Source organism: Sphaeramia orbicularis, chromosome 7 (genome assembly GCF_902148855.1).
Source record: "Sphaeramia orbicularis chromosome 7, fSphaOr1.1, whole genome shotgun sequence".
NCBI classification, from domain to species: domain Eukaryota; kingdom Metazoa; phylum Chordata; class Actinopteri; order Kurtiformes; family Apogonidae; genus Sphaeramia; species Sphaeramia orbicularis.
This window is the reverse complement of record NC_043963.1, coordinates 33,471,206-33,493,527: the sequence shown is the minus strand read 5'-3', so window position 1 is coordinate 33,493,527 and position 22,322 is coordinate 33,471,206. Positions and strand designations below refer to the sequence as shown.

General features: G+C 41.3%; 2 protein-coding genes and 1 non-coding gene across 7 annotated transcripts in view; all 3 read left to right on the top strand.

Annotated features, from left to right (window-relative positions):
• The window catches only part of camkvl (CaM kinase-like vesicle-associated, like), a 45,404-nt gene extending 40,280 nt beyond the window's left edge, over window positions 1–5,124 (top strand). For 3 of the 4 annotated variants that reach the window (XM_030139086.1, XM_030139089.1, XM_030139087.1), the window contains 6 exons: window positions 100–175; window positions 339–475; window positions 716–794; window positions 888–975; window positions 1,371–1,379; window positions 2,579–5,124. In XM_030139086.1, the coding sequence (XP_029994946.1) occupies window positions 100–175; window positions 339–475; window positions 716–794; window positions 888–975; window positions 1,371–1,379; window positions 2,579–4,054 (1,865 nt within the window). In that variant the 3' untranslated portion in view covers window positions 4,055–5,124. The remainder of the gene's footprint in view (window positions 1–99; window positions 176–338; window positions 476–715; window positions 795–887; window positions 976–1,370; window positions 1,380–2,578) is intronic. The other variant, XM_030139090.1, reaches the window with a different exon arrangement.
• A 490-nt stretch (window positions 5,125–5,614) lies between these two features.
• On the top strand, window positions 5,615–22,286 carry uba1 (ubiquitin-like modifier activating enzyme 1). 2 transcript variants are annotated; one of them, XM_030138576.1, is made up of 26 exons: window positions 5,615–5,805; window positions 8,922–9,038; window positions 9,120–9,178; window positions 9,282–9,450; window positions 10,173–10,307; window positions 10,400–10,506; window positions 10,615–10,705; window positions 10,809–10,941; window positions 11,020–11,117; window positions 11,241–11,387; window positions 11,528–11,704; window positions 11,956–12,063; window positions 12,174–12,254; window positions 12,447–12,599; window positions 13,448–13,613; window positions 13,735–13,931; window positions 14,197–14,261; window positions 14,375–14,570; window positions 15,247–15,321; window positions 15,429–15,618; window positions 17,034–17,119; window positions 17,238–17,330; window positions 19,989–20,180; window positions 20,717–20,818; window positions 20,911–21,011; window positions 21,098–22,286. In XM_030138576.1, exons 2-26 carry the CDS (start codon window positions 8,922–8,924, stop codon window positions 21,231–21,233), a joined length of 3,174 nt encoding a protein of 1,057 aa, XP_029994436.1. In that variant the 5' UTR covers window positions 5,615–5,805; the 3' UTR covers window positions 21,234–22,286. The 2 variants fall into 2 exon arrangements, with proteins under 2 accessions (XP_029994436.1, XP_029994435.1); XM_030138575.1 differs by lacking the exon at window positions 5,615–5,805 and adding an exon at window positions 7,232–7,455.
• LOC115423278 (small nucleolar RNA U6-53/MBII-28) lies at window positions 20,476–20,577 on the top strand. The gene has a single exon (XR_003935949.1). It is a non-coding gene; the product is annotated as a small nucleolar RNA U6-53/MBII-28 (small nucleolar RNA).
• Window positions 22,287–22,322: the final 36 nt, after the last annotated feature.

Sequence of the window (22,322 nt, the reverse complement as noted above, 5' to 3'; positions counted from 1 at the left end):
TATGCAGGGCAGAGTCATGAATGTAGAGAAATGGTTTATAAATGAAAATCTATATCATTTGTCTTTTCTCTGACTGCTCTTCTCCTCCTCTTCCTCCAGCTCCTGAAGTGGTGGCTCGTCATCGTTATGGACGGCCGGTGGATTGCTGGGCTGTCGGTGTCATTATGTTCATACTGTGAGTGTCCACCCATTTTAATCTGTGGATTTAACAATTAGGGAAAAACCAGTAACAATTAGGCTGCTATGTATACACTGTCAACAGAAAGATACTGTATTTGACATTTATTGTATATTATTTTCCTTATTAATTTTCTTTCTCCTGATTTTCTTGCTCACAGCCTATCAGGTAACCCTCCTTTTTATGATGAGACAGAGGAGGAAAATACAGATCTACATAATCGCATCATCTTCTGTCGCATTGTTGCTGGTGACTTTGAGTTTGATTCACCATACTGGGATGATATTTCACCTGCAGGTACATGACATGGCCACATGATGGCAATAAGTACACAGTTGAATTACAGTGCTGTGCAGTGTCAAGAATTTATTTAACAGCTGTCTAAGTTAAATAAAGTAGTATATCAGAGATTTAATGACTCATAGCAGAAAAGACAACCTCAGACCGTCTGCAGTTAAATTTAATTTCAACAATAATTAAAAGTTACTGTATCTGAAAAACACTGCCATTGTTTTTTTTTTTTTTTTTTTCCTCCAGCTAAGGAGCTTGTCTGTCGACTTATGGAGGTTGACCAGATGCTGAGAATCACGGCGCAAGATGCACTTTGGCATGAATGGTACCTATAAACAGAGATTCAGAAGAACACAAATGTTGAAACATTGTCAGCAATGCTTGGATTAATTTTTATGCCACCTGTTACTTGTGTCAGGATTGCTGGGAATGGTGCATCAGAGAAGAACCTAAAGGACGGTGTGTGTGCCCAGTTTGAGAAGAACTTTGCCAAGGCAAAATGGCGGGTATGGGTCGTCTCTTGCTCACACTCTGTTCACACAGTACTAAATGAATTATTAATTTGCCAACTAGTAATGAGTAAGCAATGGAGGAAAAGGATCTGTAACAAGAACAAAGTGAGGATTAACAATTAAGGTGGTGTGAAAATGACACCAACAAATATAATTCTTTTACTGTAACAATTGTATACTGCATATATATTTATATACATATGAGTGTTTTTTGTTCAAGTTTCAACTCCGCAAGGTATGTTTAAGTTTGCCAATTATTATGGACTTGAAAAGGTCCTCAAAATGTGAATAAAGAAGACCAAGAAGGAGGAGATCACAATGGTAGTGCTGAACGAACAGCATAAGTAACAGTTATAATCCTCTTCTCTCTTTCTCCATGTGGTTCCCAGGAGTTGAAGGTATTGTAGTTTCCTATGAGGGAGAGTGGAAGGACAGAGCATGAGTAGATCCTCATATTCAGCCTGGTTCATGATTCAGTAACAAAACATCTTGACCACTTGCTGAGGAACACTCTTTCAAACATTTTTCACTTGTGGATTGTAAAGTAAAATCCTTAAAAAAAAAAAAACAAACAAAAAACCTCAAGACAATCTACTTGAGATGTACTGATCATGTTTGTGCTGATGAACCTCTTCTCATTTGCTCTGTTCCTGCCCACTGTCACTCTGCCTATCCCAGAAGAAATCCATCCACTTTGCCCCACTTTTCTTCACTGGATTAGACTGGATTAGATGTTCAGAGTGGCCCGCTATGTTCCTTTCTTACTCCTCATCTGCACTACTTTGTGAAACCTGATTGGTAAAACTATGATAACAATCAGCATCTAGGACTAAGGTTTATTCCTTTACTCCTTACTTGAGTAGCTTTTAGATTAGTGTAGATAAGGAGGGATAGAATTAGAAAGGATATAAAAGATGTAGGCCACTGTGGACTATTGAACTGCAGTGATTTGAACTCTGAGGTCCTCTGCCATTCCTCTTGATAGAATCCTGGCTCATTGCACCATACTTTACCTCAGTGTTATGTTCAAGTCATACAGAAGCTGCTCAATCAAGCCATAATGTGATCGGTAACATGGCTTTTGTCCAAATAGCTTCTCACTTCCAGAGAATCAATCCCTGGTTTAGAGACAATGTCTAAGATCAAACATCTTCCCTAACTCCTTCAGCAGTTGTAGACTTGAAAGAAGCAGCTGAGTGTAAGAGTCTCATGAGTATACAAATAGGAGGAGATTTACACTTACCTGTTTTTTAGTCAACAAACAGTTAAGGAGTTGCTTGGGAAGAATGCAGACTTGAGATGGGATTTAAACCAGGGTACAATATTTAAAAGTCTCCTGGAAGTAATAACTGGCACTATTTCTCTGTACTGTTCACAAAATAGCATCGCAGCCCTTAGTATGATGATGCTAAAACATGAAAGCCTAAACAGGCTTTTTTGTCAAATGCCTTATTTTTGTATGCTTGGCCATAACCAACTGTTAAAGCAATTGTTTTCTTAGAAGAAAACAAATAAGTATTGATCATAAATATTAACTTCAGTCTATCCTTTTATTTCTTCTTTTTTTCTCTCCTTTTTTTCTTGTCTGTTTTGCAGGAAAGCAATTCGTGTCACCACCTTCATGCAACGACTAAAGAATTCAGAAGCGCTGACTGACAGTTCAGCAGAGGTTCAAGGTGGTGAGGAAGCAGGAGAAGGAGAAGGGGGTGTGTCCCAAGGGACAAGTGATGAGGGGGATAGAGGAACAAGTGATGGAGGGGTAACATCAAGCAGTGTATCATTAGAGGTGACTGTAGAAAGCAGGCCAGCAGGTATGGACCAGGACGAGGAGAAAAGGAAGGAAGGAGAAAAACCGGTGGAGATAATGAATATAGGCCCATCTGTAGGGATTTCCCCATCAGAAAATAAGGAGCCTCCTTGTCAGTTGGGTCAATCAAATATAGCCCCTAAACTTGCACAGGAAAAACCTGAGAAGGTTGGTACAAAAAAAGGTTCAGATGATGGAACCAGAAAAATGGCTGCCAATTTCAGTCAAAATAAAGTTGCTCCAGAATCCAAGCCAGCCACTGTGGTGACCGCTGAATCCACCAAACCTTCAGATGGGTCCTTGGGCACTACTCTTGACAAAAAACCTTCCAGCTCCCCTGATCCTGTCAGCAAACGTAAGATGGCTGCAACACTCCATGGCCCTTCAACCACAGTCGCTGTTACTGTCCCTGCTGCCACAACATTCTCACCTGAGACAAGACCTACCATGCAGAAGGATGAGACTGATGGGAGCTGGTGCCAAACCCAAGTTCCAGAGGCAGTGGCAGAGAGATCAGTGGGGACAGCAGTCACTCCAGTGATGGCAGCTGGAGCCTCTGGGGTAGATGTTGGAGTAGGAGTAAGATTAAGGGGTGACACTAGCCCTGTTGTTAAAAAAGGTGGGGATTCTAGGAGAACAGACAGATACAGTGCTGAGTTCAGCATAGCAAGAGCAGGTCCTACACCGGGACAAGGGTGTTACACAGTTGGCAGCTCAGCTAGTTTGGGTCGGCATGCCACACCTTACAACCCAGAGGTTGGGACTGTTGGAATGGGGATGGCTGGGAGTTATGGCAGTCCATACACATCTCTCTATACCAGTGGAGGAGTAGGAATGTACGGCACAGGCCTACCGCATGGAGGAGGTGGAAGCAGTACCACAAGTGACTGGCAAATGGACAGTGTAATTGAGCAGATAGAAAAGCAAATGGCTGCTGTGTTGGAGAAGATTGAAGGAGACATGCCCTCGCTGCTTGAGCAAATCAGTGACTGTCCACCTGAACCACCACGGGCCCGGAGCACACACTCCTCACCAGCCACCTCCCGTGCACGCTCCTCAACCACACCTCCACCTCTTCCTACCTCTCCCAGACCTGCACTGCCTTCTCTCCCTCGTCTTACTATTCCTCCCCCTTCCTATCCACCTCCTTCTCCACCTACACAAACCTCAGCCCAGGTTGCAGGAGATCAGGAAGACAGGGATGGACAGAGAGGAGCTGCCCGCACCAGCCAGTCACCAAGAGCTGGGATGGGCAGGGGGCTATGAAATGAGCATGCAAAACACAGCATTTTGAACACTGGATTTGTAATTTAAACTTATTAGTATAAAAATTCAGCTCACCTCAAAATATCATGCACTCCTAAGAATAAAAGTTACCATGCAGCACTGCTTGGCTTGGCTCTGTGTTCATATTGATATGACTGGTTTAAAAAGATCTATGAATGATATCCAAAAATTCCCATGACTGGAGTGTAGGTGGTGCCGTCTACCATTTTTCTCTGACAGTTGCCAGAGGAGCCAGGTTTTTACATCTCAAATTGAACTTGTGTGCATGAAAAGCTCACCACGCAGCATCAACTGGCACGGTACAATTCTCAGAAAGAGCTAGAGAGAAAAGCTGAGAAAGTGTTATAATTTATCCCCTAAAATTGTAAATACATTCAACTGAGCTCCTTAATCATATAGTCTCATATTGTAAACTTCCTAATGTTCTAATGATTTTTTGCATATCACACCATTTCACTATTTTTGTTCACTTCTATTTATGTAGCTTTTCATATATATTAAGCCATTTAAATCATTTGAGGTCCATGCAGTTGTACATAAGAAACTTATTCACCCTGCCTTTCAAATGGCTGAACATTTGTTGAATTATGCTGTGTATTTTTTTTTTTTTTTTTTTTTTTTTTTTTTTTACTTTAGCTGTCATTTAGAGTTGTGTACAATGGTCCAGCGTTTTGGCAAGCTGGAGAAAAATATATTTAATGCAAGATAATGTAAAAAGCTTTGCAAAAACACAAACAAGCACAAACACCAACACCAGTGTACACCCATGCATTTTCTCTTGAGGTCTCCAAAAATACTTCCTTTAGATCTGTCTTTGCTTTCCTCAATTTTGTAAACACTAATTTCTGCTGCTAATCAGGCAGTGCAGCCTATTTGCTCCCGTTCAGCTTCAAGCCTGTAAAAAAGGTCTGTCTGAGTTTTATTCTGCTTTTGGATCTATGTTGTTCCACGTTCTCTGTTGTTTCCTCAAACAAGTCTCTACATCCACTTTTTGTCCCTATGTAAAATGTGCTATGTTTGCAAGTCTTTCAATAAAAGGGAAAAAAGAATGCGTTGTATTCTTTGCCAAAACTCAAAATAATAATGAAAAAAACTCATATCGAAAAGTCCTTAAGTGAAACTTGAAGAGCTACAGCTAGTTTTGTTTCGATTGTTATGGTTGTTGTTTTTAGTATTGTTGAATTTCACTTGCTTCGCCAAAGACCCGTTATTCAAGAATCTCATTGCGGTGTTGAATTATCGTTCCACGCATACAAGTCCCATCTGGCCCTGCGCGACTCTTGGATCAATTCATTAACGTTAAAATATGGGGGTGAACAAATACATGTGATTACACACTGCAAAACACAAGATCAAATCATATATGAACGGTGAGTCCACTACATTGTAAAATTTTAAATCGTATGTTTCGACGTTTAAGGTAGATAAACCACTTCATTTATAAGAGATAAACCAAATGTACTTTTTATCCAACCCTCTCCATCGGAGTGATGGTTGTGCCTGTAACGTGCACATGTTGCTGCTTTGCTTTGCTTTCAACTGAAATAGAGTGAGGGGAAACGGTTCGGGCAGGCAGCCGTCCAGCGGAAAAACTCACACAGAGCCCGCCACCCTGACACACTTTACAGTTTGGATACGACGAGTGTTATATTGTCACCTTATTTACTATTTTCTTGCTTAAATACAAGCCGTTTTAATACCACAGATCAGGCCGAGTACTATCGGATGTGGTAAGTTCTGTACACTTGTATAAGCTCTCGTCTTGTTCATGTTAGCCGCGGCTAGTTAGCTAACGTTAGCTAGTTAGCAGACAGAGCGGCACAAGAAGGAAAAAGTCGCTGGGTGGCTAGATAGCTCGAGAGCTAACTCCACACAAGCTAACAACTACGCAGTCGTTTGATCTGCAGCACTGGTATTCGGTAACGTTAGTCGCTGTCGGCTATCTGAGATATTTTAGTTATCTGTCCCATCTTACCGTAGCTAACAAACCGCTGTCACGTAACTGTTCATGGTAAATTCGCATCTGCACATTGTATGTGCATGTGAGTGCTATGTTAATCAATCTTCAGTGATAACTATCGTTAACGGTAGCTGGAAAGCTAATTGGCTACAAACATTAACGTTACAGGACGCAATATTGAGGGGCACGCACTAACTAGATGCATGCAACGGTTGCTATAATCTACTGGTCGATTGTATCCCATCTCAATACATTTAACGGTATTTTGAAGCTTAACGTTAGGGTAGCATGACAATTGATGTGTAACGTAAAATTGGCCAGTGTCTTTTTTGGCATGCTAAGTTAAGGCATACTGCTAACGTGACATTAATTGGGCTCGTGCGTGCCGAACCCGAGGGAAAATATTGTTTTTATCTGTATGTAATATGATAAGACGGGAGACCTCTTCGACATGTGTATCGGAGAGTATGCGGCCCACTCTTTTCCTGGGCCTTTGTCATTTACCAGGCACCCCCCTCCCCCAATACTCCTCCTCTGCAAGGAATGCTCACCCCTAACCTCAATGTGACTGAAGGCCCAGACACTCAGCATCCCTGAAGCTAGCAAGTAGCCCTACTCACTGTAATGTTGGACATGTCACGTTTATAATTGGGACATCGCGAGGACTCATTAATGGTTTGTCTTGTTAAACTGAGGAAAAATAATAATTACTTGATCAAATTTCGTGTTGTGTTGCAAATGGGTTTCGTACGATTTCTTTCTACCCCCAAATGAGTTAAATATTGTAGTGCTCAGTGATGTTTGCCATGCTTGTCATTTAAACAAAGATGGAGTTATTGTTGAATTTCTCCCCAGCAGCTAAAGACCAGTCTTTACCTAGAAAATATCACATTATAATTATTACTCTGAGTTATTTTCTTGCACTGACGTCAGGCATGCTTTGTGTGTTTTTTAAACAAATGCTTGGTGTTTTCTGCTATGGATTGTTGGAGGTCTTCCAGTTCATTGTACAGTACTACATAGCATGCATGTTCTGGCAGCTGGGGCGGGATGAAGGCGCGTTAGCTTCGTCTTTGCAGCCAATGGGAGGAAGGCTTGGCAGAGCAGCGTGCTCACGGCTACCCTTTCCTGTTGAATATTTCAGCCCATGCGTCACAGATCCTCCGCCCCTTTCTCCCCATCTGCCATTTTGGTTTTGTTCCCGTCTGCAGTCGCAAAGCCAGCAACGCAATTACATAGGAGAGCCACTCTCAGTACAACGACATAGTGACTCGACAATATAGTGCGGACCACCTTAATCCCGAATTGAATTCCTTTTTTTCGCACAATCGTCGTATTTACAATTGTGGTTAATACTGACATCTGAACACTACGGTAGAGGAGCGGGTTCGCATTGGGAAGGGACCGAGAAGGATTATTGGTAAGAAAAGAGAAATCAATGGAGCACGAGTGTAATGGCTAGTCTTTCATTCTCGTAAATGTATCATAGAGAGATTATGAAGTTATATAAATGGCTTTGTTGTTTACTGAAACGTTTGCCAGAATGAGTAGAGGAGGTGTAATGGCGAACAATCTAAATAACTAAACCCGTTGTCATCTTTTTGCGAGCAGGTTGCAATATAGCTTCGGCTGCTAGCTTGTAAAGTTGTGTTCCGCACTGGGGTTAATGCAGGCCTAGGCCGACTCTGCTAATGGATAGGCTGGCAGTCCGGTGTTTTCTTGCCTCTGAGTTATTCATGTTCCTACTCTGTGTACTTGCCAAATCACTTAACTGATTAGTAGCACACAACCCTCTTAACCGTTCTCAAATCAGTGTTACTTGGTGTAGCTTTTTGGATGTTAAAAGCGTCAAAGTGGTTTGTTAGTAGTTGTGTCAGTGGGTGACATTACAGTACTTGAACACTTCCACCCTGGTCGCTTTGCTGCTTTGCTGCTTTGCTGTATCATGCCGGATGCCTTCATTTTCGTTTATTACGAACTGCGACCGCGAAGGCTGTAGTAAAATATGGACCTTATTCTGTCTGATCAGGGCTGTTAAAGACACATTGGGTTAATCATTATGAGCGTTAAAGTCGGACTTGAATGACTTGGTTTATTAGCTGCATTGGATGCGGAAATTCTAGCTGATTATGTTCGCCGTGCGGGGGAATGTGTTCCAGACATTGCAGATTGTTTCACTTTCCGATGGTCCAGAGGAGTGTGTTGATCCTAATGTATATGGGAGTTATTTTTGACCGTATCGCTAACTCACGTCCGTTTGTGCCTTCAAACAGACAGTATTTCCAGCGGCACGGTGTGGTCCTTGTGTCACACCTGCCAGCCACTGTGAAGAGTTGCTTGTTTTACCGCAGTGAAGTTTTAATGATTCAGCTTTTTTTGTCCAAACAATGTTGGCGGTCCTTAAATACCGGTATGATAAACAATAGTAGTACATAAACAAGCCACCACTGTCTCTGAGCATGAAAAGACCTGATAATGCAGCTATTCATGTCTCTTGCCAGACTCTGTTCGTTTTCTAGCAGATTTGTGTTTGGCCTGCAGCCAGCCCAGCTGCTCCCTAGACTAGAAATCCTTTCTCTCTGACATGAAGGGGATTGGGCATTCAGCTTGGATACTCATCATAATACACCCAAAGCAATAAATTCTGTTTTTAATACTAATATTTCCACTTTAATCCCAGTATATTTTGTAGTAATTGATAATACTTAAAAAAACATTACAGACTGGATAGCTTTGTTAACGGTTTAGTCATCAAACAATTTGTAATGCTTTCACAACTGTAAATTATCAAGTATTTAATAATTTTGTGACTTATTCAAAGTGTCAGTGTTAAAGTGTTCACCTTGAATGGTGTGTGAATAGCTTTTACTCTATGTTGATATGCAGATGTCCAGCTCGCCGCTGTCCAAGAAGCGTCGCTTGTCAGGAACAGAGACGAAGACGGGATCCCACTGCTCCTCCTCTAACTCTGTCAGAACTGATCTGTCCCACACACCTGCCAACGTAAGTGGACACATATACTTCTTATAATTAATTAAATTTTTGCATCATCCATTGATTGTACTCTGTGTTTTGTCTCCCTAGGGCATGGCTAAGAATGGCAATGATGCTGAGATTGATGAAGGGCTGTACTCCAGACAACTGTAAGCCTTCTCTCTCAAAAATTTTCCCAAATTATTTCACTATTTATTCACACTGTAGTTATAAATTACATAACTGTGGTAATATTCCTTTCTCTCTTAATAGTTATGTGTTGGGCCATGACGCTATGAAGCGCATGCAGATCTCCAATGTCCTCATCTCAGGTATGAGAGGCCTTGGAGTGGAGATAGCCAAAAATGTCATTTTGGGAGGAGTTAGAAGTGTCACTGTACATGACCAAGGTGTTGCGGAATGGAGAGACTTGTCATCACAGGTGAGTAGAAATGTCATGTGTTTGCAAAAATTTTACTGCATTACAGAAATATTTATCGCCACTTTATTTCAGCCATTCAGACTTTTAAAACATTTTCTTATAACGGAGATGCATGTAGTTTTGGTACTGTTGATTCCAAAGTGCAGCAGGGCTCCACCTGTGTGATGAGTCATTTTCTTTGTTATATTGCTGCCATCTGAATAGTGCTGGAGCTATTCCCTCCCCTTTCTACTGTTGGGTTGACCTAGATTTATCAGTGGGTGGCCTCTCCCAGGGTCATAATCATAGTAGAGCGATGGCCTGTTTTCGGACATCGTTAAATATGAAGTAAGGTCACCCATAAATCTGCTCAGGCGCGTTTAATTTACATTTGGACCTTTTTTTTGCATTACAGAAATGTATACTTGTGGTTATTAGTTTCAGTTCTTGTTTTAATCTTGTGGCCTCTATCCGTAAGCGTTTCTATTTTTAAGTACTGAAATTGTCCTCGTGGACCTCTCTAATTAGAGCTAAATTAGAAAAACAATGTACAGTTTTTCTGATGCCCTGTATTTCAGTGTAAATGGAAGTATTCAAAATACCTTACGAATTTTAATGTGGACCAAAACCACTAAATATATCTTTATATTGCAAGTTGCATGCATTGATTATTGGCTGTTATTACAGGATTAAATTGTTTAAATTATTTCTTGTTTCTTAATGATTTTTTTGTGTGTTGTCAGTTTTACCTTCGGGAAGAGGATCTAGGCAAGAACAGAGCAGAAGTCAGTCAGCCCCGCCTGGCTGAACTCAATAGCTATGTTCCTGTGACATCCTACACTGGAGCGCTCACTGAAGACTACCTGACAAAGTTCCAGGTATAATATGTGGATATTTGTGCCGGCTTTTTTTTAAGCATACAGGAGGGGGACATAAAAAATGGGTGCAAATGTTTACATTTTGTGCGTAGGTGGTAGTGTTGACTAACTCCACCCTGGATGAGCAGCAGCAGATGGGAGAGTTCTGTCACAGCAAAGGAATCAAGCTGATTGTTGCAGACACACGTGGGCTTTTCGGGTAAAACTTTGACCTTTCCCATTAACAAAGCATTTATGTGGACTTTATACTGTGGTGTCTGCTTGTCCCTGATGTTGACATTGACATGTATTTGTTTTGTTTTTTTAGTCAACTTTTCTGTGACTTTGGTGAAGACATGGTCGTGTACGACACTAATGGAGAACAGCCATTGAGTGCCATGATTTCCATGATCACCAAGGTTAGTCAATTGTCCCATTGGCTATCAAAACACTTGGAGCTTTGGGGGATGAACACAAGGCAGATATGTAGTTTTACAGAAAGTAATTCATCTCTCTCTGCAGGACAGTCCAGGAGTTGTGACATGCCTGGATGAAGCTCGTCATGGTTTTGAGAGTGGAGACTACATCACCTTCACAGAGGTTCAGGGCATGACAGAACTGAATGGCTGCCAGCCAGTGGAAATCAAAGTTCTAGGTAAGACTGTTCCCATTTTCCAAAAAAGTTTTTGACTGGACTGGTTGTTTCAGATTCATTTGAGTTCTTTCTCCCTAGGTCCTTACACGTTCAGTATCTGTGACACATCTGGATTTACAGACTATGTAAGAGGTGGAATTGTCTCACAGGTCAAAATGCCCAAGAAGATCTCATTTGTAAGTGGCAATATTGAAATGAAATGCATGTTGGTGATTGCCTTCTGGAGTGGGATTTATTTTTCAATTGAGCCATTCTCTAATGCTTGTGTCAATACTTTCTCATTGACTTGTCATTTGCAGAAATCCATCTCTTCCTCCATGGCTGAGCCGGAATTCCTGATGACAGACTTTGCAAAGTTTGATCGTCCAGGACAACTGCATGTCGGCTTCCAGGCTATCCATGCCTTCCAAAAGAAACACAATCACCTTCCTTCTCCTTGGAGCCAGGTAAATCTCACATACATTACTGAGTCTATCTTCATTTTGTCTGTACATTATTAAACAAAAACTAATTACAGTTCTGTATTGTAAAATTGCTAATCAGTTATGATTACATGTTCACCACAATGAGCTTATGTCTATTCCAGGCTGATGGTGACGAACTCCTGACATTGGCCAAGGAGGTGAACTCTGCCCAGACAGGGTCAGCCAAGTTGGAGCAGCTGGATGAAGCTCTCATCAAAAAGATGTCCTATGTGGCTGCTGGTGACCTAGCTCCTGTCAATGCCTTCATTGGGGGTCTGGCTGCTCAGGAAGTAATGAAGGTCAGTGAACTGATGTTTAAATTCAAGACATAGACTGCATATAACCAGGCATCATCACCCTCTGGTTTCTGGTTGTACTTAATTCATCATTTGGTTAGAGTTGTAGCTCACCATGTTGGGTAATGGGTGTTTATATGGAGTATTGTTGCCTTATCTTTTCATAGACCTGCTTGGACATGTTGCTCCAGCATGTTCAAATCCAATTTAACTGTCCTCCTATGTCATATTTTAACATGTCCTCTTTCCTTTAGGCATGCACAGGGAAATTTATGCCCATAATGCAGTGGCTGTACTTTGATGCCCTGGAGTGCCTGGCTGAAGATGAGGGATTCATGCTCACAGAAGAGGAATGTGCTCCTGTAGGTGTTGAGAGCAAGTCAGAATGCACACTGTTGAATGAAAGATGCTCATATAGGTGAAAAAATTGTGTTAAACTTGTTTTTTCTTTTTTCCCCTGATCTTCTCTCAGAGGAGCTGTCGTTATGATGGGCAGATTGCTGTATTTGGCACTAAGCTGCAAGATCAGCTTGCCAAGCAACGCTACTTCCTGGTGAGTGAACCAGTCAAACATGTTTTTAATTTCTACTTGGCATCCAGATGCCAAGGAAAATAAGGTGCTTGCACTACATTAAGGCTGTTTTTCACCTTGTACACTGCTGGCATCCCTCAGAAAGTATACATGCTTCTCATATACTGTGAGTTTAGTTTATTTCATAAAGTCTAATCTTTCTAATTATATCAGGTTGGAGCCGGTGCCATTGGCTGTGAGCTGTTGAAAAACTTTGCCATGATTGGACTTGGTGCTGGAGATGGGGAAGTCATTGTGACAGATATGGACACCATAGAAAAATCAAACCTCAACAGACAGTTCCTCTTCAGGCCTTCAGATGTTACGGTCAGTATCGCCACCTTTGCTTAGGCTTGTGTGTTGCTGTATGTGGTGAAGTTGATGTAATTAATTTTGCCAGTTGAAATTGGTGGCTCAGTGAAGTGGTATGGATTTTCTGTTCATTGTAATTGCTTTAAGTGCACTTAATCTGACTGTTACTGATGAATGAAAACATGCTTCACCCTTAACTGTTTAAAAACTACAGGATGTCTGCGGTCATAATGGCTCTTTCTGAATGTTTTAGAGTATTGGCTAATTCAAGTATAGCCTAAAGAAATGCAATGACATTTGGAATCAAGTTAATAGAGGAACATTATAAACAATGTAATGTACTACATAATTGCAACTAGTATATTTTAATCTGTCAGTCTGCTTTATCGTCACATTTCTCCATAAATGGTAGCAAAATTTACACCTGGCTGTGCATATGTATAGGACTTCAACTAGTTATTTTTTAAATTTCCCATTAATATGCAGGGTATTTTATCAGTTAATCATTTGGTCTATAAAATGGTGAGGAGGGGTTTCTAAAAGCCCAATATGACATCATACTTACTGACACTAAAGAAGAACGAAACCAGAAAAGTATTGAAATTCAGAAAGATGGAAGAATTTTAGCCTTCTTTACTTGCCCAAAAATTCCCAAACCTATTACCCATTAATTGTCCAGGAGTTTAATGGTTGACAAGTAATCGATAGATTGTGGCTCTATTTGTTCAAATTATCATTTAAATGTCACAATTTTCAAATAGGTTCCAGTACACTAAAGCATGGGGCCACATTCCTGCCAGTTTAGTGAAGGTTTGTTGACATCACGGTGAAACTTTTAACATGACCTCTATGTGCTAAAACAGAAAATGAAAAGTGACACAGCTGCTGCTGCAGTGAAGCAGATGAACCCTTCTATCAAGATCACGGGTCATCAAAACAGGGTGGGGCCAGACACGGAGAGAATCTATGACGACGATTTCTTTGAAGGCCTTGATGGAGTGGCCAATGCACTTGATAATGTTGACGCACGTAAGACATTGGCTTTTTTTTTTTTTTTCACCACCCCAACTAGACAGGAAATTTCACACCTGTTAAAACCTTGCATGTTGTAACCTCCGTCTCTAATCTGTCTTGTGGTTTTTTTGGGTAGGTATGTATATGGATCGGAGGTGTGTTTATTACCGCAAACCTTTGCTGGAGTCTGGTACTCTGGGCACCAAAGGCAACGTCCAGGTCGTCATCCCCTTCGTCACAGAGTCATATAGCTCCAGCCAAGATCCACCTGAGAAATCCATCCCCATCTGTACTCTGAAGAATTTCCCAAATGCCATTGAGCACACACTGCAGGTTAGACACACACGAACATCCACATGCTAAGGAGAAGCAAAAGGTTCTTTTACTGTTATACAAATCATGGTAAATACACAGAAATTGGTTTTTCTATTAAAAAAAATATATACTGTTGTCTAAAATGGATGGCAAACATTTGCTAACTATCATAATGACTGGATGGAGAGTAGTCATTTTGTTGCACTTTCTACACATTCACTATACTTGTTGTCAATGTACTGGCTATAACTAGTTTGTTGTCAATGTCTTGCATTTTGTTCAGTGGGCTCGAGATGAGTTTGAGGGACTGTTCAAACAGCCACCAGAAAATGCCATGCAGTACCTCACGTAAGTGTTTTGCTATTACCTTAACAAAACATACACAAAGACGTGCTTTGTCTGTCAGTGGCACATCTGTGGATTTGTGTTTTGAAATCATGTCCCCTATATTATACCTCCAGAGATCCCAAGTTTATGGAGCGTACTCTGAAACTTCCTGGAGCTCAGCCTGTGGAGGTGCTAGAAGCTGTACACAAGAGCATTGTTACAGACTGCCCTCAGAACTGGGCTGACTGTGTAGCCTGGGCACGTAACCACTGGCAGTGCCAATATAGCAACAACATTCGCCAGCTACTGCACAATTTCCCGCCAGATCAGGTACACATTAAACTCACCTCACTGTTTTTGGAACATGTGCCTCTAGGTTTAGGCGTTGTCTTTATTCCACATGGGAACAAAATTTTCTAGCTGACTTAATTAGATGGCTGTGTTCTCTAGTAATCACTGTAAAGCTTAGATACAAGCTTTGTCCAGGAATAAGGAGTGCATTACTGCAGTTGGAGTATACATTTGGCACATAATTCAACTTACTGTTAAATAATTTCACTGCTAACACATAGCTCCTATTTTGCAAAAAAATATTTAAGTAATGTTACAGCTCTTGCTTGTTTACTGCATCTTAGAATCCTGCACTTACTACCACCGACCTTCTACTTCTGTTTTACTTTTGTCTCTACAAGTGTCTGAGTTTGGCTAATATGGACTTGAATCCCACTTGGACCTAGAATAAGTGTACAGTCATGGCCCTAAATCTTTGGCAGTGACATATTTTTCTGGGGTACATTAAAAAAACAATTACACACATTCTATAAGTTCCAAAGACTACTATGGAAAAAAGCACATTTATGCAGAGAATTTGTATTACTTTAAAAAAAATTTTTGACTATGATACAGATACTTTCAGCTGAGCTGTTTTACCCTGTGTTCAGTGTTCATCACCATAAACAATTCTAGTTTTTTGTTTTAACAAATGTAAATCATTTGTATCTTTCAGCTCACCAGCTCTGGTGCCCCCTTCTGGTCTGGCCCAAAGAGATGCCCTCACCCCCTAGATTTCAGCACTAGCAATGTAAGTTTGGGTTAATAATGTTTTTTTTTTTTTGTTAATTTCAGTATTATCTCTGCTGATCAGATGTCTTCAGTTTAAGATAATAACAGAAGTGCTCTTTGTCATAGGAGCTGCACATGGACTATATAGTTGCAGCTGCAAACCTGTTTGCCCAGACATACGGCCTCCAAGGCAGCACTGATCGTGCAGGTGTGATAAAGATCTTACAGGAGGTTGATGTACCAGTGTTTACGCCCCGCTCTGGGGTTAAAATTCACGTCTCTGATCAGGAGCTGCAGAACAGCAATTCCTCTGTTGGTAAGATGCACAGATCTGACCTTGTACAATAAAATATTACACATGATTAATATTCATGTAGTAAACTGTAGTATTACAGGCTTCTGTTAATGTGAGCGAATTATTCATATAAATACAGTAAGATCCATAAGTATTTGGACAGTGACATGAGTCACTGAGTCATTATTCATCTACAATGTGAATTGGTTTTGCAACATTTGTCTGAATCTGAGCAGAGGAGCAAGACCTGTCCTGAATCATTGTGGTACAAGTTCATCTTTGTTTTATCTGTCCCTAGAATATTTTACCAGAACTGGGCAGGCTTTCACAGATGTTTTGTCAAATGCTGATGTGTTCTTCCTGTTGAGTGTTGTCAGTGGATTGTACCTAGTTGTTAAGCCTCTGTATTTACACTCATGAAGGCATCTCTTAATTGTAGACTTTGATAATGACACGCTGACCTCCTCTAATGCATTCTAGACTTGACTGGATGTTGTAAAAGGGTTTTTCTTCATCAGAAGAATTCTGCAATCATCCACTTTAGTTGTCTTCTGGTATTGATCAAATCAAATTTGATTTGTATAGTGCCAAGTCATAACAAAAGTTTTCTTATATCAAGTTGGTCGAAACCAGACTCTAAGCCAATTTACAGAAACCCAACAGAATCCTCCAGGAGCAAACACTTGTGACTGGTGATAGTGGCGAGGAAAAAGAACTTCCTTTTAACAGGCAGAAACCTCAAGCAGACCCTGACTCCTGGAGGAGGACTGTCTGCCTTGACCAGTTGGGGTTAGAGATGGAGGGTAAAGGAGGAGAAAAAGAGAGAGAGAGACAGAGATAGACTGGAGGGGGAGGGGGGGGGGGGGCATGGATGTGGTTGATGAGATCACTAGTGGATTCTTTATTTTTAAGACTGTATCAAATTCTTCGTTTTTTGTTTTGTCTTTTTCATCTCTGATAAAGTTAAATGACAACCTCCATCACTTGCATCAACACCTCTTTGTACCTCATTTTGACATTTTCATTGAACACCTTGTAAATGCAAATTCAATATTTGAACTCAACTCCAGACCTTTTATCTGCTTCATTTAACATACAAAACAGAGAATAGGACACATCTGGACATGAAGCTGGTTGTCAGTCAGCTGTCCAGGTGCTTCTCAGCCTCTAGAGAGGCTTTGTTTAAAATGTTGTAATTCCCAATGGTTAATGTGATATTTTTGTTAAAACCCTTTGAATTAAAGCTGAAAGTCCACATTTGTCACATCTTGATTGCTTCATCTCAGATCCACTGCGGTGGTCATCAGAGGCAAAATTTGTGTCACTGCTCAGATTTTTATGGATCTAACTGTACTTTGTATAATCAAACATATATTTTATATGTGGAGATGCTTTGTAATTTTTGGACCCATTTAACCACTGATCTATGTGTACAGATGACTCCAGACTGGAGGAGCTTAAGTCCCAGCTACCTTCCCCTGAGGCTTTCCAATTTAAAATGAACCCCATTGACTTCGAGAAGGTACACTATCTCTCCTTCTGCATTTTATTAGTTGTGTTGAAATGTGGTAACCCGTAATCTAACCTTAACCTGCACTGTTCTTTTCTTATTTGTGATGCTGCGGGCACTGTGTTAAAAGGATGATGACACCAACTTTCACATGGACTTCATTGTGGCAGCATCCAACCTGAGGGCGGAAAACTACGACATTCCACCAACAGACAGGCACAAGGTGAAGCAAACAACATTCAGAACAGTGTCTGGCACATCAGTGGGTTAAATAAGGCAGCTTCTAATCAGTTATGACACATGCTCCGATTTCCCTCAGGATTAGAAATTGAACCTCCTTGTGTTCCTTGTTCATGGAATACAAAACTGAACAGCTCTATGTTGAATAGATAATGTGTATAATATATTTTATAAAATATCCCTCTAAATGGTGATGAAAACACAAATTTATCTGATCATAATGAAGGCCTACTCTAAATACTATTACCAAGTTTTGTCTATTAACCAAGGACTGGATGTGTCTGAAATGTGTCCTAATTGGTTCTTTTGGCTTTAGTTGTAAAGGATTTTCCTGTAATGGGAATCTTGTCAGTCCTATCATTTTTGGGATGATGTGTCTGAACATGATCAGTGTCAATTTTGGTAAAGATTTACCGATGTTTGTGGTAGGGATGCAATAATGCAAGTTATCCATGGTTCAGTATGTATTGTGGTTCTTGAGTTATGGTATGGTTCGGATGCAGAACTCAGCTGTAGCCAGGCACAGAGGCCAGCTGTGCGCCGAAACATAACTGGGAGCTGGTGGAGAGCCTTAAGGCTCATTTATATTTGCTTTACGTACGTAAGTAGGTTCGTCCATTTCTAACGTTGTCATGTGTCACTGCCTTCATACTTCCATGCGTCCTGTATGTTGGAATGAGTGTTTCTCAATCAAACCACCAGAGGGCGCCACTCTTGATTGCCATACTGGCCGAATACCACGAAAAAGAGTAAAGTATCTGATAAGAGTGTCAATAATAACAAACATGGTGACAAGAGGAGGTTTTACTGGTTACTAATGTTAATATTGAGAAAGTTACTTATAAATATGTCGGTAGTTTTTCCTTAACTCACACAGTTGCTCTTTGAAAAGTTACGCTAGTAACGGAAATCATTCTCTTTAAATCTCAACTCTGCCTCCATGGTTCCCAGTGATACTGCTCCATATTCTCCATCTGGGTACAAATTCGCAAGCTTCCAGAAAACTGACAATTATGTACATAATGTGCACAGGGGACAGACAGAACACTTCGTCCATATCCATCTGCATCTTTAATGTAGAGCATAAGTGAGCCTTTGCTTGGAACTGGATCCGTGGTCCGTTTAATTCAAATGGGCTGGGTGCAGCGCACAGCTGGGGCTCTGCTGAAAACAGCCAGACTCTGCGTCCAGCTCCAACCAATGACAGTAGAATTCTGTAAGTCTGTCAATTTTCAAAGCTCGAAGATAAAGGCGAGCTGGCTGGAAATGTCATTTGAAAATGACAAATGAGCCGTACCACAGTACATGCTCATATTGAACCGCTAGGGATGTACTGATTGGTACGACGTGTACTGTTGAACCCCTAGTTTGTTGGTATGGAAAAGTTCCAAATCAAGTATTGAAGAATCCAAAAATTAATTGAAATGATAAATCATCATGTCTGGTTTGTGGAATTTTCCAGTTTCACCAAGTGATCAACCCCTTCAATAATGCTGCAATAAAATAATTTCCACCCATCCATTTTCCTCCACTTATCTGGGTTATCCGGGGGTGTTGCCCTCAGCAGAGAAGCCCAGATTTCTCTCTCCCTGGCCACGTTCTTCCGGGGGGATTCCAAGGCGTTCCCAGGCCAGCCGAGAAATGTAATCCCTTCAGCATGTCCTGGGTCTGCCGCAGGATCTCCTCCCGGTTGGACATGCCAGGAACACCTCACTAGGGAGGCATCTTGATCAGATGCCTGAACCACCTCAACTGACTTCTCTCAATGTGGAGGAGCAGCGGCTCTACTGAGCCCCTCTCAGATGGCCAAACTCCCCATCCTATTTCTAAGGAAGAAACCGGCTACCCTGCAAAGGAAACTAATTTCCACCGTTTAGATCCGCAATCTTGTCCTTTCAGTCACTACCCACAGCTCATGACCAAAGGTGAGGGTAGGAGCATAGATGGACTGGTAAATCGAGGGTTTTGACTTTTGGCTCAGCTCCTTCTTCACCACAACAGACTGGTACAGTGTCAGCAATACTGCCGACGCTGCACCGATCCGCCTGTCGATGTCTTATTCCATCCTTCCATCACCTGTGAACAAGACCCAGAGATACTTAAACTACTCCACTTGGCTCAGCAACTCTTTTCCAGCCCAAAGAGGGCACTCCATCCTTTTCCAACCCTCTAGTCCCCCTTTCTGAATAGGGGAACCACCACCCCAGTCTGCCAGTCCAGAGGTACTGTTCCTGTCCCCCACGCAATGTTGAAGATGCGTGTCCGCCAAGACAGCCCCAGAACATCCAGAGCTTTAAGGAACTCGGTTTATGCTTGATTGTCACATCTGAAAAAACAATCAAAATGATCTCTGAGGCTTGCTTAAATGTCATTTATGTTGGTGAGGATCTAAAAAAATTGTGGCCTGTGGAAATGTTTAATTTAGGCTTAAATTCCAATATGGTGCTAAATCTGGCACTGGAGAATTTTTGATCCACTAGAAGCTGGACATATTCAGTACTATGGACGCAAATGGAGGATGTGCTAGTTCATAAAACTGTAATGTCAAAGTGAGTCAGAAAAATGTATATTTCGATCTCAACTAATTGCACGAATTGTAACTTTTTCTTCTTTTCATTGGTATCGTCAATCTCCAATACAGAGCAAACTGATAGCTGGCAAGATCATTCCTGCCATCGCTACAACCACAGCTGCAGTGGTAGGCCTGGTCTGCCTAGAGCTCCTCAAGATTGTCCAAGGCCATAAGAAGCTGGAGTCATTTAAAAATGGCTTCATGAACTTGGCCCTGCCTTTCTTTGCCTTCTCAGAGCCGATCGCTGCTCCCAGACACAAGGTAAGCAACCACAACGCATTATTTTTGGCTTATTAGCAGTGCAGTAGTCTGTACGCTTAGATCAGTTATTTTTATTGGTACTTTAGTGTTCCTGTTATTTTCTCTTTGACATTCAGTCCCTTGTAATCTTGTTTCAGAAAGACATCTTCAGAGTGACTTTTGTAGGGAGAGAAAATTGAGCTGGAAATGGGCAAAGTCTCTTTTCTACATTTAGTTAGTCATGTATGCAAGGAAAAGAGGGAAAATTAAACAGTTTGGTCTAAATAGTTCTGGCTAGCAGATGAGTGTTTTTGAGCTCCAATGATGATTCAGCCATGCTAATACTGATGCATCAGGCAGATACAGTGTGTCTGCTTGGGTGCAAGTGAGTTCAACTCACCTTCTCACGCTGATGGGATCAGTGTGTGCTGAGGAGATGAATACCGTTCCTGAACATCTTGTTTTGTGCAAGATATTAATGACTTGGTGCTATTTAGATCTTGTAAATGTCTGTCGATGCCAACTCCATCTCATTGTCTCTCCTTCTTAATTTATAGTACTACGAAACTGAATGGTCATTGTGGGACCGATTCGAGGTCACAGGAATGCAGCCTAATGGGGAGGAGATGACACTCCGACAGTTCCTGGACTACTTTAAAGTATGTCCTCATCGAATTGTCTTTAATTTTTCACACAAAAAGTTACTGACTCATAATTAACCCTGTTTGTATTTCTCTCTCATCCCTTAAAGAATGAGCAAAAGTTGGAGATCACCATGCTTTCTCAGGGAGTGTCCATGCTCTATTCCTTCTTCATGCCTGCTGCCAAACTCAAAGAGAGACTGGACCTGCCGTAAGTACTTCATTCACATCGTGCGCCTTTGTTTTGCGGCTGTTATTCATTGTCATAATCATTTTGCATTTGTGTGTGTTGCATAGGATGACTGAGATTGTGACCAAGGTGTCCAAGAAGAAGCTTGGCAAGCACGTGAAAGCCCTGGTGTTTGAGTTGTGCTGTAACGACCTGTCAGACGAAGACGTGGAAGTGCCCTATGTCAGATACACCATCCGCTGAGCTCCGTACAGAACCCATCCACAAAGGGTGGGGTTTGCAGGGGGGAGATGAGGGGAGGGGGTTAGAATTGAGGAGTTGGGGGTGGGAGGGTTGATCCAGGTCAGCTCTATGGGATCAATCAGTTGTGTTTTTTTTTTTTTTTTTTTTTTTTTTTTTGGGCCTGTGGTTTGTGTAAACCTGTGCCTGAGTGTACATAGTCCCAGTAAGCTGACTAAAGGATATGTATGTGTGTTAGAAATCCAGTTGTTGCTAGGCTCTGAGAACAGGGGTGACACTGGAGGAAGGGAGCATGTATACTGGACCTTCTGTTTGTAGCAGAACCTTTCCACTCAGTTCATTTCTAAGCCTCGGCATTACCTTGAATCTTCATAGCCTAACTACACCCCTCTGAAACATCCTTGCACTCCTAACCTGCCTTCAGCACTAAAGGAGGGATATTTTAATGCAGTCAGCTGTCTCCATCCACACTACCTGCTCTCTTCCTTCCTCTAAACCCTGATTCTTAAGACTTGGCCCCACATTAATTTTTTTTTCCTGTCACCTCAAAGACACAAAGTAAGTTCAGCAAATAATCCCAAACATCATGACATAAAAATTCATTTTACCCCCAGGCCATCATCACTGCCCGTAATTTTCCCCGAGACCCCAAATTTGAAACTGTGGAAGCACCTGAAGACAAAGGCCCATTCGTGACTGGAAAAATGTAAGTGCTTCTCTGGCACAATGGCACAAACAGGAAAGGATCCATTACTATTTTACGGTCTCAAGCGTTTCACCCTTACACTCACCTCATTTATCACTGGCTTTGTGGCTTTGAAGGGGCTCTTGCACATGACATCAGTTTTCTTCATCTCTCTTTATATTTCATGTGTTTTATTTTCTATTTTATTTTTGGGGGAGGGGACAGAGTTTCGGTGCACACACCTTGTAGATCATAATCTGTCTTCTTTCTACTTTGTTAACTCCAAATGACAAACAGTATAAGCAAGGCAATGAGATGTATCTTGAAATGGGAGCACCTAGTGTGATAGTGAATAAACATGTAAAATCATGCCCGATTTGTGTCGTTATTGTGTAATGTTTTATTAA